This window comes from Ooceraea biroi, chromosome 2 (assembly GCF_003672135.1).
Source record: "Ooceraea biroi isolate clonal line C1 chromosome 2, Obir_v5.4, whole genome shotgun sequence".
Lineage (NCBI taxonomy): Eukaryota > Metazoa > Arthropoda > Insecta > Hymenoptera > Formicidae > Ooceraea > Ooceraea biroi.
Window position 1 is genome coordinate 18,891,246 of NC_039507.1, and position 17,198 is coordinate 18,908,443.

Here is a 17,198-nt window from a genome sequence, read left to right on the forward strand (position 1 = left end):
GAGACGCAATATTCACGGTTGAAAAGTAATGCTCTGTATTTGGTGGGATAGTGTACTATGAGCTGTTAAATCCGCATGAGACTGTCACGGCTGATCGTTATCGACACCAATCGTACAAGTTGAAGCAAGCATTGGACGAAAAACGACCACCAATTGCGAGTAAAGGACGGAAAGTGATTCTTCTTCGTGACAACGCTCGACCTGACGTTGCGTTATCAGTGAAAGAAACACTATTAGAGCTCGAATGGCAAGTCTTACCGCACCCCGCGTATTCTCCGGACATTGCTCCATGCGATTATTATTTGTTCCGGTCGACGCAACACGCTTTAGAGGATACAGACTTTGATAATTTGGAAGAAGTGCGAAAATTCGTCGACGAATGGATCAACTGAAAAGAAGAGTGATTTTATCGTGGTGGAATCGATCTCTTGCCAGAAAGATGGGAAAAAGTGATAGAAAACGAAGGAAAATATTTTGATTAAGGTATTCATTCATTATCATATTTAAATACATGCGTTTTTGAGCAAAAAAAACCCTCAAAACTAAATCACACCCCTAATATTTAGACCGCACAATATTTATACAAATCGCGGTAACAGTTGCAAATTATAGCATGGAAAGGGGAGAACTTAGTTCCTTTACAGTTTATATCTCGTGAAATTGCAGAGGCGTGAGAGAAAATGTCAAGTAGGGATGACAAAGCAGCGCCTGCAACGCCGACCTATTTTGGATAGCGAGAGCTCGGTTGACATAATGTCTCAACGGCACAAAGCTTCTTAGCTGTATCGCGTGAGTCTACGGTTTTTATCCGTCCGTTATGGTTAACAATTCCCGAGATCGCGGCGTAACGACGACAGATGGAACGCGCGGGGCAAAAATGCGATACCTCGCGCCGGTTTTGCCGGAACGGAAAAAACAAAAAGGAAGCCAAGTAGATCCGCTCCGAAAATAAATTCTCGACCCAGACATCGTGTCCCTGCATTTATGCGAGGCCGCTGCGAGAATCGCGCGTCTTTTTTTCCCCCGTGCGGATCCCGCCGGACGTCTGCGCGATTCGAGTCCGCGTCTCCTCGCGAGGAAAGATGCATTTTTATCGCGTGAATTCTTAGCTGCATGCCACGTCGCACAGTGGGCCAGCGAACCAGTAAACCTGGCCAAAAATATGAAAAACGAAAATTCACGCAGGGTGTTCGTATTATAGAGAAATATTTTTTTTTTGTTTTTATTCAAGAAAAATTTATTATTCCATATCATCATCATTATCATCATTTTCGTGATCACAACAATCGTTAGAAAATGCATTGTTTTTTTCTAAGAGACTGAGAATTTCTGCATTAAAATGCCCTTCGTTTTTACGATTTTTCAAACATAGTGGCAGATATTGGCACATTATTTTTGCCGAAAATGAAAAAGAAGATCTTAAGCTATAGAATGAATAAAGAAACTCGCTGGGATCGCGTGCGATTTTTTTGATAGATCGAAGAATGTGTGGAGAGAGGGAATGCAAAGTGCGTCTGCCGGCAAACAGCCCTTATGATGGAAAGAAATTATGCTTTTCTTTTTCATCAATAACTTTTATAAATAGCTAAAGTATTATTATAAATGATATTCTAACGGTGTATTCTTTTATATAAGTATTTTACGCAATAAATACTCCTATATAAACACGTCGCGTGGAGAGAAAAAATTGGGATATTTTATATCACCCGTGTTCAAGGTATTATGGAATAAAGAAACAACAACATAGAAGAAAAATTTTGCCAGAATACATTGAACTAGATATTATACTAATATAATAGGTACGTTTGAACACCCTGTGTGAATTTACATTTATTATATTTTTGGCCAGGTTTACTGGCTCGCTGGCCCACTGTGCGTCGGATGGGATGAGTGAATCATTTCTTTTGTTCCCATAAATTATTCTTTTTCGTGTCTCTTTGGTTGTTTCGATTGAAAGCTTTAATTGAACAATTGAACGTATCTACAAATATCTTTACGATTTCTTTGTGTCTTCAAGATATTTGTACGATTTAATTTAACTTGGTAGTGTATATACAAATTTATTTCAGGGCCCACGAAAGATGTCTTCTCATTTTCAGAAACTTTACTAATCGCGGTGGTTGGAATTGTAAGTTTGCCTTGAATTCATTCGCCCTCGTCTTCGAGTATCATGTTCCCTGCTGGCCCCTTTCAAACGCACGTTCCAAGTCGACACACTTCCGGTGCAGGAAACGTGCTATCTCTTTTCATTATTGAAACGCATCTTTAATTTCCTTAGTTTACATCGCGGATGCATCACGGAATTATCTCTCGTGTGTGCTCACGTGTTTTGCAACTTCACATTGTGTGATTCAACGAGCTCGTGGAGCGCACGTGGCTCGCAAATATCCTTTATATTATCCTCATTTGTGTTATTATCTTTAGATATCCGATGAATAATTTCCTGAAAACGTTGAAATTACTTCGAGACACGTGCTCTTGGAAAGCTGTGAGGAAACTCACGCTAGTTTGCTATTTTTTCTTTAACGGAAATATAATATGTCAATCTGTCCTCTTTCCTCGTTTAATTCGTGTGAAAAAACGCTCGTATTTTTTTACGAAAAAAACAAATATTCGAGTGTTTTTTACAAATTATTTTTTTCTATTTATACCGATCAGAAAAACGAACGAGATTTGATTAAAAGAATATTGATGGAAAATGCCGTGCGCGTAACGATATTTACTCTGGCAACGAAATTTTAATCCGGAACAATTGCCAAGTCCCATTTAAAAGCATTCGAATATAGCGGACGTTAGTTTTTATCCGAAAATACCCATCTCCCTGTCACGTATATTTCCCCCGTTATTTTATTAGAGATCCGACGTGGTATGGAAAAACGTTAATTGCATAACGTTACGCCCAAAACTCCAAGCCCAAAAGGCTTTTCTCTCCCTCCAATAACACCGCGCACTCCGAAAGCCCGTCGCGACGTGTATTTATTCTGATCCTGACGTGGCACATGGCACGGCGATACCGCCGCGGCATGAGTGATATCTCGCTCGCGAGACAGCGGGCGCGGACGAGGGCAAAAATCCCGCATCCCCGACAGAGGCGCGTCATGTGGACCAGCGCGACCCAGATCTTTTTCCCGAGCGTTGTTAGTCGGATGCACCTGCAACCTGCCGCCGCCTGTTTGCCTAGCTGCCTACCCGCGCTCCGAGGCGTGTAGCGTCGACAAGCCGCGACGACGGAGCTGATACCGGAGAGCCGAGCTGGCACGCTCGAGCGATTATGGGTTACGATTAAAGAGACTCATGGTACATTGTCGCGGACTGTCTGTGCCATTGCCCGCACGTTATCGCGATATCCCATGCGTAGTTCTGTGACGCGAGTGGGCGAGGGTGTGACACGCGATACGGCTGGCCGACCGATGCCGTCGACTGTATCGATTCACCGAAGCGCGGACGCGTGCGTAAGTGCGTGAGAGCGTGAGACCGTGCGTGCGTGTGTCGGCGGACTTTTCATTCATGCTCTCGCGGGCGGATACGTGTGTGCGAATGGATACACCGCGGAATCGCGCGCGCGAGCACGCAGTCGAGCCGGCACTTTGGATAATTATTCACACGCACACTCGCACGCTCCTGCTCGTTTACTTCTTTCGATCGGCGATAAGCCGCGATAACGGCGACGTGTATATTTAGGAATCGTGCGTAAATATAGTGGAGTACGTTGCGCCCGACGTCTTGGAATTGGAACGTTTCCCGGCTGGGATGTACGCGGTATAAGATACTTCCTTTTCCTTCCGAGTATTGTGTTGTGATTGCAATACGTGATTTTTATAACATGATTTTCCTGTTTTCGTATTATCGATAAAAGATTGATGTTTGTTCCTGTTGCGCATCAAATGATTTGAAATAAGTGTGCAAATTAATTCGATGCTTTTTTGAATCTTTATTTAAAAAAAAATAATAAACATGTCAATCTTGGAAATATTCGCCATTATTTTATAATATTTTTCTCCATCTATTAGGCAGCTGACGAATCCCCTCTCGAAAAAAAAAAAAAAACTAAATAAAGGCTCAATTTCTCCAAAAGAAAATCCCCAAATTAATTTGCACATCTAATATTTACAATCTGCTTTCAATTATATAAAAACATTTGAATCTGTTTGAAGTCTATTTAAACGAAATACGAGATTCTGCTCGTTGCTCGCACCTCCACAGCGCCTGACTCGCAACGGCTAAAGAATTCGTCGATGGAAGCAATATGTTAAACTTTGGACGGTGCGTTAAACTTTGGACACCGCTCGTAGGAAATGTACGACGGACGAGCACACGTTAGCAAATTAATGACACGCGGTCGGTCCAGTTTAAGACGTCGCACAGATACAGGACGCCTCAGTAACGATATCTTCTCCCGAACGGCGACACTGCGCGCTCCGCAAGAGAGAACCGTCGTTCGGTGCGCCGATTGTGGCGCGTGATTAAGCGTTCATGCCCGCGACAAAAAATGAACATCCGTGGAGAAGGAGATAGGGTGCTTATCGCGACGACGGACCTCCAACGAGCACGGCTCCAGTCGCATTTTGTGCCTCGTTCGGCCTGCTCGACGCTGTTTCGCCATTAAACTCGTGTCGGCCGTACCCGGGACGCGGCGTCGATGATTGATCGCGGTGTTACGTGGTGGAATGATGATGATGATCGATTCGAGTGACTAGGGGAACACAGAGGTGCGAACGGAACGTCTTGCGCGAATTAATCGGAGGGTGGGCGGCGAACGTGGCACGGCACTTTGGGGTAGATTTTACAGAGAGGTCGCAGCTCGACAGGGTCAAACGTTGTCAAAGTGCCTTGCGGTAGGTCCGACGGACCCTTTGCCACGACGTCGCCGACCATGAGCGATTTTTCGAGAACGCCAAAAAGGACCCTTTGAAGTCACTTCTATCGACTATATAGCGATATATTGGATTGGCCAAAAAGTAATTGCGTTTTTTTTTATATAAATAAAAGGCGAATTTTTCATGGGAAACAAAAACTTTATTAAACAATATATTGTCCATTTTGTTTGATTATCTTTTGCCATTTTTCAGGCAACTTCATGATTCCGCGCTCAAAAAAGTTCTTATCTTTTTCAGCAAAAAACAATTCCAACAACGATTTGATATCCTCATCAGCAGTCAAGGTTTTACTATTCAAGGCGTTTTGCAAAGAACGAAACGAATGGTAATCTGATGGTGCCAGGTCTGGCGAACATGGTGGATGTGGTAACACATCCCATCCAAGCTGCAACAATTTTTCACGAGTGACCAAACTTGTACGTGGTCGAGCGTTATCATGGTGAAACGCAACACCTTTGCGATTCACCAATTCTCGACGTTTCTGTTTGATGGCATCATTTAATTTATCCAGTTGACTACAGTATACGTCTGAATTAATGGTTTTTCATTCCTTGCAAGTAGCTCAAAATACACAATACCTTTAAAGTCCCACCAGACTGACAGCATAATCTTTCTTTGGTGAATATCTGCTTTTCAAGTGCTTTGAGCAGGTTCATCACGCTTGCTCCACGATCTTCTTCGTTTGACGTTGTTGTAGACGATCCATTTTTCGTCGCCTGTTATCATACGTTTCAAAAATCGATCATTTTCCTCACGTTTCAAAAGAGAATCGCAGATGTCAATACGCTTAGTGAGATGAATTTCTTTCAGCTCGTGTGCTACCCAAATATCGAGCTTACTAATGTATCCAAGTCGTTTTAAATGGTTTTCAACACTCGATTTCGATACGTTAAGATTCTCAGCAATCTCTCGTGTCGTTAAACGCCGATTCGAATCGATCAGTGCCTTTAGGTTGTCATCATCAATTTCGATTGGCCTTCCTGAGCGTGGTGCATCTTTCACATTAAAATCTGCAGATCGAAATTTGGTAAACGAATTTTGACACTGCCGCAGTTTTAAAGCATCTTCGCCATATACATCAGATAACTTTTTATGAGCTTGCACAGCGTTTTTCCCTTTTCGGAAGTAATAAAACAAAATATGAGGAAAATGTTCTTTTTGATTTTCCATTTTGAAATCGACGGCAAACAAACAATTGTTAACGAAATCGTGTACTTTCTTTTTGTAAAACAAGCTTGAACTGTGAGTTGTTAACCTACATAATGAATTTGCGGTTTAGAATGAAGTTAGTTACATTTCAAGACATGTATGTCCATCTATTTGAAAAAAACGCAATTACTTTTTGACCAACCCAATAGTTCCCGGTAGCGCGCCGATAGTTTCCTCCCCGTTCGACGGGCACGTACCTTCTCGGAAGGCTCGGAGGAGGGTGGAAGCGACAATAATAACGAAGTTCCGAAACGTTGATTGTCCCGCGGCTTACGTCATCGTGATTGCGGCAAGCCGTTGTTTCACACACGTCGCAATTTCGATGTCATCTGCGCGTTATCTGTTTCCTCTTATCTGCCTGGGCGGCAGTCCTAAAATTGCTCGTGGTTTGGCATCGCGATTCCACCCTTCTGGGACGAGAGCGGAACAAGCTCGCGGATTAATTAATTAGATTCGCGAGTGCGAATTATTGGACGAATCTCCTTCACCGCGTCTCGGGAGGATATCACAGCGCGCGTTTCGCTAATACTTGTTTCTCTGCTGACGGACACGTTTGGCGAGGCTGCCAGTTAGCGATTGTTGTTGCTCCAAGTCGCGCGATTCTTTCTCCATTCGGAGAATATAAGCCGGCTTTGTGCAAACTCGTGCGCGGTCATGGCGCAGCTCTTTTTCTCGCTTTCGATCGGAATGCACGGCGGTGCTATTTTCGCCGTGGGCAACCGGACAGGGTTTTCTTTTTTACCGTTGACGGATTCCGTTTCAAGCGTTTTCACGGATCTCCCTTGCGCGGCCGCGGTTTTTAGGACCACGCGTGACGCCGTCGGCGGCGTCGGGAGAGCGCGCAGGAAGGACCGAAAATAAAGTAGACGGGCGCCGGGCCGCGCGCGGAGCTCCCGGAGAGAAATTTTTAGCTCGCTACGTCCGTGTGTAGATCCGCCGCCGCGTAATGCAGACTCCTCCTGGTGCACACCAGCGTCGCAGGGGAAACGGTTTTACGCGCTGGTCTTCGTCAACGCACTCTTTCTCTGCAACGCCGTAATTTATGACTCGTCCGACGTTCAGTTTTGCGTCCCTTCCTCCCTCTCTCCCCCCCCCCCCCGTGCACACATGCGACTTTGTTGAATCGCCTCTTGAAAATCTGCAAACGAGCGAATGCGTGTGTTAATTGTTTATAATGATCATTTTGCCATATCGTTGAGGATTAAGGGTGTCGAGTATTGGGATACTTGTCGACGAGTACTGTATGTTGCATTTATGATGTCTCATGCAATCAGTCAGCGAGAGAGATTTTGCTGTTAATTTTGTCAAGTAATGCTGGAAAAGTTTTTTCTACGCGACGTTTACGTTAAAATTTGGCGTTGAACATAATTTTGTTATACTTGAATGTTCCATGTTTTTCGATGGATGTAAATTAAATTATTTATTTAATATTGTTTAGTAGTATTTTCAACACGTTGATAGAGTGAATAAACTCCCGAATTCCATTCCCAGGGCTACTCAAACGCGTCTCGAATTTTCTGGCTGCTGCGTCGGTTTAATGAGTTTGACTAATCTGCTTGAAACATCTCAAATATGAGACGTAGTATCTTTCGAGTGGCCCTTCATTGTTTCACAAGTGGCTTGTCTCAGATTCTAGAATAACACGAGTCCCACATTTTTTTCTGAATTATCCGGAGAAGAAGCAGTGTCGCTTTCTACGTTAACACGTGTGTAACATTTGATGCCTGGCCTCTTCAAACTCGGACTCGGTAAAATATTATTTTCTTCTAGCACGTCACGAAAAAGTAATTGACAGTTTACAGATGTTATAATTTAATTAAATGCGCAAGTTTTAATTAAACGTGACATACAGTGCCGCCAATAACTAATCTTGCTAGATTCCAAACTGACTTTTTTAAAATGACAAAAAATATTTTCCATAAAAAAAAGTCGTCACTCTTATCGCATCTTTAAACAGTTTGCATATTTTATACACGTACAAAACAGCTTTACATTCACTTATCGATCAAGCGTCACGTTCCTGATCTTTTGCACTGGCAGATAGTCAATGTGTGCGTGTTCACACGATTTCACAAACTTTGCATTACGAGTTGCTCTAGGTGAAGGAATTTCATTCGAGTCCATCGAAGATTTCTCGATTCTCGGCGCGCTCGGATCGAGGAAAGACACGTCGCGACACATGATAAGACTTTCTACGTTCCTGAGTGCGTGGTCACGTGACCAACTGGTCGGTCTTTGGCCCTCAAGAATGGCTCACGATTCAGTTGGCCGCGAGACGCGACAGCCGCGGGGTCACGGCGCGCGTCGAGTCTCGAGCGCACTCCGACGAGGATAACGATCGTTTAACGATCTCATGAAAGCCGACTCCGTCCGTCGATTTGACCTCGGGATTGCGGGGTTTCCGCTCGCCGAGTACCGATAGGATCGCCGCGATCGGACGGGCGCGTTGAGTCGGTTTACGAGCGCGCACCGAGCAGCGCACTTGGTTTTCCACTGAAATTCCAGCTGTGTGCTCCAGGCCGCGAGGGATATCGTTTGGTGTAATATGTTTACAGCGCAGTGCTCGTCCGCGGTTTTTGCGTGACTCGCGAGTGTGGGAACGATACGTTGCCGACGCATTGTCGGAAGCAAAATAAATATTGGGTTGGCCAAAAAGTAATTGCGTTTTTTTCAAATAGATGGACATACATGTCTTGAAATGTAACTAACTTCATTCTAAACCGCAAATTCATTATGTAGGTTAACAACTCACGGTTCAAGCTTGTTTTAGAAAAAGAAAGTACACGATTTCGTTAACAATTGTTTGTTTGCCGTCGATTTCAAAATGGAAAATCAAAAAGAACATTTTCCTCATATTTTGTTTTATTACTTCCGAAAAGGGAAAAACGCTGTGCAAGCTCATCAAAAGTTATGTCATGTATATGGCGAAGATGCTTTAAAACTGCGGCAGTGTCAAAATTCGTTTACCAAATTTCGATCTGCAGATTTTAATGTGAAAGATGCACCACGCTCAGGAAGGCCAATCGAAATTGATGATGACAACCTAAAGGCACTGATCGATTCGAATCGGCGTTTAACGACACGAGAGATTGCTGAGAATCTTAACGTATCGAAATCGAGTGTTGAAAACCATTTAAAACGACTTGGATACATTAGTAAGCTCGATATTTGGGTAGCACACGAGCTGAAAGAAATTCATCTCACTAAGCGTATTGACATCTGCGATTCTCTTTTGAAACGTGAGGAAAATGATCGATTTTTGAAACGTGTGATAACAGGCGACGAAAAATGGATCGTCTACAACAACGTCAAACGAAAAGATCGTGGAGCAAGCGTGATGAGCCTGCTCAAAGCACTTGAAAAGCAGATATTCACCAAAGAAAGATTATGCTGTCAGTCTGGTGGGACTTTAAAGGTATTGTGTATTTTGAGCTGCTTGCAAGGAATCAAACCATTCATTCAGACGTGTACTGTCGTCAACTGGATAAATTAAATGATGCCATCAAACAGAATCGTCGAGAATTGGTGAATCGCAAGGGTGTTGCGTTTCACCATGATAACGCTAGACCACGTACAAGTTTGGTCACTCGTGAAAAATTGTAGCAGCTTGGATGGGATGTGTTACCACGTCCACCATGTTCGCCAGACCTGGCACCATCAGATTACCATTTGTTTCGTTCTTTGCAAACGCCTCGAATGGTAAAACCTTGACTGCTGATGAGGATATCAAATCGTTGTTGGAATTGTTTTTTGCTGAAAAAGATAAGAACTTTTTTGAGCGCGGAATCATGAAGTTGCCTGAAAAATGGCAAAAGATAATCAAACAAAATGGACAATATATTGTTTAATAAAGTTTTTGTTTCCCATGAAAAATTCACCTTTTATTTATATAAAAAAAAACGCAATTACTTTTTGGCCAACCCAATAGTATCGCGGAAGGTTGCGCGAGCCTCCTGGTGCCGCGACTAGACGGATAACGCTTGCTTGCGTCGACAGCGGACGGTAGACCATGACGTTCCGCTGCTGATCGACCCGCTGATTTGTAGTGATGGCAGCGAGGACACCACGCGGAAGCGCCGTACAATCGGATGTTTTTTTCTAATCGCGGCCTGTAAATTATTAGCCGAGTGCGCGCGATGTTGAAACACACCAGCAGGACCGGACGGCCTCGGGTCGTCGTAAGAAAACGGAAAGGACGCTCCTTGTCCAGAAGCTGGCCCGGCACGCCGAGAACTCTGTCGATCGTTTCGTCCGAGGTAAAGAGCGGCCCATTACATCCGAGAATCTAACGTTATCTCACTCTCACGTGATAAAAGTCTCTGCAATTCCTTGATTGCAACATTTCATAGGAAATGTATAAAAAAATATTACAAAAAACTGATTAACAAAAATAAAACAATTTTATTTTTAATATCTTGATCGAAGAGCACACTTGAACAACGAATAATAAAATCGGAAAAATCGGAAAAAAATTTGCAAGTTTTAAAACCGATTATTACAGATATTTATAACACAGGTTATTACACAGATATAATGTAACACAGATTTATATTAATAAAGTGATTTATCTGTACATGTGTGTGGGAAAACTTCCATTTAGCGCAAAACATTCGCCACGTTCCATGAAATGTGGCTCTTTATTAATGGCTTTTAATAGTTGGTTTTATCTTCTGCTCTGCTGCGGAAACGGTCGTTTCATCTACTTCACACCGGGTTTCAATTATGGATCTCCTGATAGCGCGTTTTTAATTTTGATAACATTTCGAGGCGGCGATAAGAGCGGTCGCGCGTCTTCACATAGGTCATTGATGAGATCTTGTCGGTCGAAATCGATAAGATAACGAAGATCGCATCGTTATTCTCGTTGTCATTCTTTGCATCTCCTCGTGATCGTTTTATCTCGCCCGCCGATTCGCGCGTGTGTGCGTGTGCGTACACGTGGACGCATGCCACCGCCCACGCACACAGTTCAAAAGTCCCATGCAGAGATTGAGTGCACAATGTAGAGGAACGGCATGAATGAGAGCGTATAATTGAGAGTATTATTTTTCGCTTGACCGTGGTTAACTGCCCTCGTGAGAGAATGACGCGTTGAATGCAAGTAACACAAGTTTCTACGTCTGAAAAATATTGTTTCACGCCGCCCCGTTTGATTAATTGTCGGAAAGCGTGCCATTTATCTCGCGCTAATAATTTTTATGAGTGACCGGTTTTTTTCATCGTCTCCCTTTCTCCGTACATGCTGTTATTTACAGCTCGTTCGGTTGATGATTTGAATTATCGTATCTTCGGAATTACCAGAGGATACGATGACAGATGTTAGTTTCAGAGAAACCAGGAAAAATAGATATGTGCTTAATGTCATACATATTGCATCGTTATCAAGAAAATATTACTCTTGTCTTTATAATTTGAGACTAAATCTTTTTGTTATTACGTTATTATTATATATATTTGTATATAAGAAGTATGGCATAGAAACGGGAATTTTAATAATACTAATAATAATATTATATTATATTATATAATATTGTATTATTATTATGACAGTGATATTGATTTCATAACGACTGGCAGAATATTTTTAATAGATTAATCGGATGCAATGTAATTAAATACATGACAAATATTCTTGCCTGAGTAATTTATTGTTGTCGATTTAGCAGCCGTATTTAATGCACTAATTGTTTATAATTCAGTCATTACGTCAGGAAGACGTGTGCACATTCTGCTGTTCTGTTTGCCTGTTACGTCACGGTTGCGTTTTACTTTCGGTCGCTGATTATGAATGTCACGCATGCTCTTGATCAAGCATGATTGAGCAAGGAGGAGCTATAATTACCAAATGCTATTTGAGTTTACAGATGTTAAACAAGAACATCAGTGACGCAATTCTACATTAGGATTATTTCGAAAGTAAAATTGAGAATCGCTTGTGCTGCAATTGTAACGCATTTACTCTCAGACTTAATAACTGCAGTAGAATTATAACGAAAACTTGTGCCGTTCACTGGATAATATGAATACTTTGTTCATAGATTAATTCATATATTATATATAATTTAGTTTCTGATTTTGATTATTCGAGTAAATTGTAAAATGCATAATTTTATATACGTATATAAAAGTATGTTATGACTGATATTAATAGAATTATTGTTAAAATGATCCGAGAATTAATTAACGATTTTTTAAATGACGATGGACATGAATGGCATATCCATCGTTTAAAAAGTTTGCAAGTAACGCTTCGTCATTTGGCATGACACGGTAAATAATACGTGGGACTTTTCTTTGTGTGACGATACACGCGATCATACAAAATGCTAAATCGGAACGATCGCCCGATCGATGGTCGGTAGAAACTGAACTTTCATCCCGAAATTGGTTAAACATTCGTTCTAACAATCGAGTCACGAGGGAGCGGTTCCGTGAATGGAACATATAACCAGCGTATCTACCGGAAGTCCGGCCTACGAGTTCCGGCCCGAAGCTCATTCGTCTCATTGTCTCTCTTTCATCCGTTTTTTCGTTGTACAACAACGAGTGCCGTTGCATGCCAACCAAAAAAGGGGGCTTAGTTGCAATACGAAGGGCGAAAAGTTGACACAGCTGACGTTCTGAACAGCTGATAATTGAAAAAAGCTTTGAATAGTAATTTTTTATTAGTAATATATATAGTAACAAATATGTATGTAATATGTGTAGGTACAGAAATTTCTAAAGTTTATTATTAGTTAAAACACAGAAATTAACTATCTTGTGTATTTTTCTGCAAAATTCCACGATGTGCTGGAAGATGTGTTCAATAATGCTATCATAAACGTTTTTTCGAGATTTAATTAAAATTGTTGTGTGTGTGTGTGTGCATGCTTGCAAAATTATTTTTATTTCACTTTATCTTCTACATATATAATATGTCATATATCATATGTAGTAACATAAATTTCACGGAATTCAACTTGTTGCATCGGCTGTCTTGTTAGCGAAATTGACTCTTATTATACTATATATTTAATTCCACTTTCAAACTTATCGCAGATACCATCTGTTGTCCATTAATATAATTACATATACTTTTTCCATGCATATTGTTTTTTGAAATTCAGAATAATCTGATATATTCTAAATTTATTAGTCATAATATCAAGTTTATAATTAATGAATTATTTCTTTTTAATTCTTGACGCTATATATTGTATTTCCGCTAAATAAATTAAGACTACTATAGATAATTTCATTTTTATATATAATTTGTATAATAATTATAATTTATCATTTTTATATATAAAATTACATATCTCTTATAATCTTTCATAATTTCTAAAAAAATTTCGAGATAATGGGTTACATTAAAATTTCATTAATTCATTGTATTGATCTTGGCAGTCTAAATATTATTTATTATATTACATATAAGGATAAAATATTTAGGACATTGTGTAAGACAGATTATTTCGATCGCGTAGAGTGGAAAAGTGACGCAGCTGCAAGATTCAGCGCATCCGCAGGTGGCGCCGAGCTAGATTAAATTATCAACGAGCAACGAGCGTTCGCGTAGGGCTTGATATCAGACGCCTCATTGCGTCAAGCTCATTCTTTGAGTAAATCGTGATATTTTATTCAGCTGTACAAGTGCAACCGTGTATGCGTATGGCACGATTCAGATTAGCAATAATTGATGTAGGATTATGTAGGCACACGCGGTATTCAAATGAAGACTGACAAACAAAAAATTTCAAGGACAGAAATAGATAATTATGTATTAGCTCTTAATTAATTCAATCAAAACACGTTTGATTTTTTCGTGTAATTGTAATTTAGATATAAAGCTAAAGACATATGAAAACATAAAACCGAGCATAAAACTTTTATGCTAAAGATTGAAAAATTGCATAAGCAAATCTGTAATTTTTGTGAAGCTTAGACTTTAAATATAAAGTTTTTTAAATAGGTGCACTATAGAGAACTATATATGTAACAATATGTATGTAATATTTGCCTCTATATATAATACTTATCACTATTCTGAGATACTGTGTATGTGGATTCAACGTTGTCAATTTGTAAATGCAAATTTTTGATATAATTTCTCATTAACACGTTTTATAAATACATAATTATTTTTTATCATCAAGATTAATAAATTCCATGGCGTTATTTTATAAAACTTTATTTATAAATAAAAATGTATCTTTTACAGATCGACTACCCGGAAGTTCATGGTGGAGGAAGGATGCATCGACCACCGCACCCTCACCCCATAACCGACCACCGTCAGGTCAACCTGGTCTTCGATGACACAGTGCGTATATCTTCTTTTATTATTAATTATCTCCGATTTCGTAAATCCAAAGTGTCCTCGTGAAAAACATGTGTGACGATCGTTGTTAGATCTAACGATGAGCAAGAGCTCGCACGAGCTTTTCTCACTTTCGAGACGTTTTATCTCGCGTGAGACACGTAGGCCAACCCCTTGACCTACCGATATATTGGGTTGGCCAAAAAGTAATTGCGTTTTTTTCCAATAGATGGACATACATGTCTTGAAATGTAACTAACTTCATTCTAAACCGCAAATTCATTATGTAGATTAACAACTCACAGTTCAAGCTTGTTTTACAAAAAGAAAGTACACGATTTCGTTAACAATTGTTTGTTTGCCGTCGATTTCAAAATGGAAAATCAAAAAGAACATTTTCCTCATATTTTGTTTTATTACTTCCGAAAAGGGAAAAACGCTGTGCAAGCTCATCAAAAGTTATCTGATGTATATGGCGAAGATGCTTTAAAACTGCGGCAGTGTCAAAATTCGTTTACTAAATTTCGATCTGCAGATTTTAATGTGAAAGATGCACCACGCTCAGGAAGGCCAATCGAAATTGATGATGACAACCTAAAGGCACTGATCGATTCGAATCGGCGTTTAACGACACGAGAGATTGCTGAGAATCTTAACGTATCGAAATCGAGTGTTGAAAACCATTTAAAACGACTTGGATACATTAGTAAGCTCGATATTTGGGTAGCACACGAGCTGAAAGAAATTCATCTCACTAAGCGTATTGACATCTGCGATTCTCTTTTGAAACGTGAGGAAAATGATCGATTTTTGAAACGTGTGATAACAGGCGACGAAAAATGGATCGTCTACAACAACGTCAAACGAAAAAGATCGTGGAGCAAGCGTGATGAGCCTGCTCAAAGCACTTGAAAAGCAGATATTCACCAAAGAAAGATTATGCTGTCAGTCTGGTGGGACTTTAAAGGTATTGTGTATTTTGAGCTGCTTGCAAGGAATCAAACCATTCATTCAGACGTGTACTGTCGTCAACTGGATAAATTAAATGATGCCATCAAACAGAAACGTCGAGAATTGGTGAATCGCAAAGGTGTTGCGTTTCACCATGATAACGCTAGACCACGTACAAGTTTGGTCACTCGTGAAAAATTGTTGCAGCTTGGATGGGATGTGTTACCATGATGTTACCACATCCACCATATTCGCCAGACCTGGCACCATCAGATTACCATTTGTTTCGTTCTTTGCAAAACGCCTTGAATGGTAAGACCTTGACTGCTGATGAGGATATGAAATCGTTGTTGGAATTGTTTTTTGCTGAAAAAGATAAGAACTTTTTTGAGCGCGGAATCATGAAGTTGCCTGAAAAATGGCAAAAGATAATCAAACAAAATGGACAATATATTGTTTAATAAAGTTTTTGTTTCCCATGAAAAATTCGCCTTTTATTTATATAAAAAAAAACGCAATTACTTTTTGGCCAACCCAATACAATTATCTTGTCGACGGAATCAATACCGTCACCAGATGACGTATATCCTCCAATAACATCAGTCCACCTACGTGTATCCTGTGCTACGTATCATCCCGAATCATCCTGGTAATCGGAATTCCATCCGATGTCGAACACGCGGCCAAGAACTCGCCCCTCTTCCGAGCGAGCAAGAAGCTGAATGGGAGAAGCAATTTGGAAAGTGGTGTGTAGCGCAGGACAAAAGGAAAAGTGAGGCGCGCATGGACACGGACGACATAACGGGTCGTATAAATCATCCGTCGGGTCGGCCAGTGGCCTTTGAGCGGTTACTATCCGTTGCTGGATGGATGCTTTGAGCGGACCAGCAGCAGCGACGCTCTCTCCTGCACGCCTATCTTCATCTACCCGTTCCCTTCCATCTCTCGCTCTCCCGTCTTGTTCTTTCTGCCTCTCTTTCTTCCTCCTTCCCTTTCCCTTTCTCTCTCTCTTGCTCCTGCGCGATTCCGATCGACCGTCGACTCCTTAAGCGCATTTCACACGATCGTCTGACGGTGACTTTCCGTGCGGAGGCAGAGGGCCCTCTTAAGATCAATTCAGGTGTTGTTATCGGCGTCAATTTACGTCACGCTTGCTTCCGCATGGCGATTAACTAATCGCGGGGGATGATGAATATTAATTGCGACAGCACCGGCGCGTTCGTCCTCTCGGTCCAGCTCTGAGCTGAGCGTCTTATAATGTTCTCGTTGGCGTCACGTCGACTTGTATCTGCTGATACCCGCGTGCAAATCGACGTAGGCTGCGTTACGTATAATCGGATGCTATTATTTCTTATCTCGGCTCTATTTTTGTCGCGTTTTTCACCGACACGATTATTCCCGAGCTTATATGTTAATCAATTATCGTGTATGATAATATGCTTGTCGCATATGTCATGGTCGATTCCATTTTTTTCTCTCATAAACATTATCATTAGTCAAATTAAAGTTTTTGCCATCTAATAAATTGCCAGTTCTGTCAAATTTAAGAATTATTTGTTGCATCATCATTAGTTTCTGTTAATAATTTGAGACCAAAATTCTGTTGTGCGCGACTTCAACTTTAAAGCCCGTCATAATCCGGTTGACCAACTTTGTTATTCCATTAGGAAGTTGCTTAATGAGTCACGGTGGATTTTGGATTAGCTAGCGTGATGCGTGCCCATCATTTTGAGGACTTATACGTTACAACCTTTATCTCCGGTCTCTGCAATTTCACGTAAAGTAAATTCATAATTATTCATAATCGTCAAAATTCCAAATTCCATCAAACAATCGCGTCCCACGAATCGGTTGGGGTC

At 40.9% G+C, this 17,198-nt stretch overlaps 1 protein-coding gene across 10 annotated transcripts in view; it reads left to right on the forward strand.

Annotated features, from left to right (window-relative positions):
• Window positions 1–17,198, forward strand: part of LOC105276339 (rap guanine nucleotide exchange factor 2) — a 144,343-nt gene that overhangs the window by 107,676 nt on the left and 19,469 nt on the right. For 9 of the 10 annotated variants that reach the window (XM_026967873.1, XM_011333864.3, XM_011333870.3 and 6 more), the window contains one exon: window positions 14,290–14,391. In XM_026967873.1, the coding sequence (XP_026823674.1) occupies window positions 14,290–14,391 (102 nt within the window). Of the gene's footprint in view, window positions 1–10,008; window positions 10,343–14,289; window positions 14,392–17,198 lie in introns of those variants that run through there. The other variant, XM_011333868.3, reaches the window with a different exon arrangement.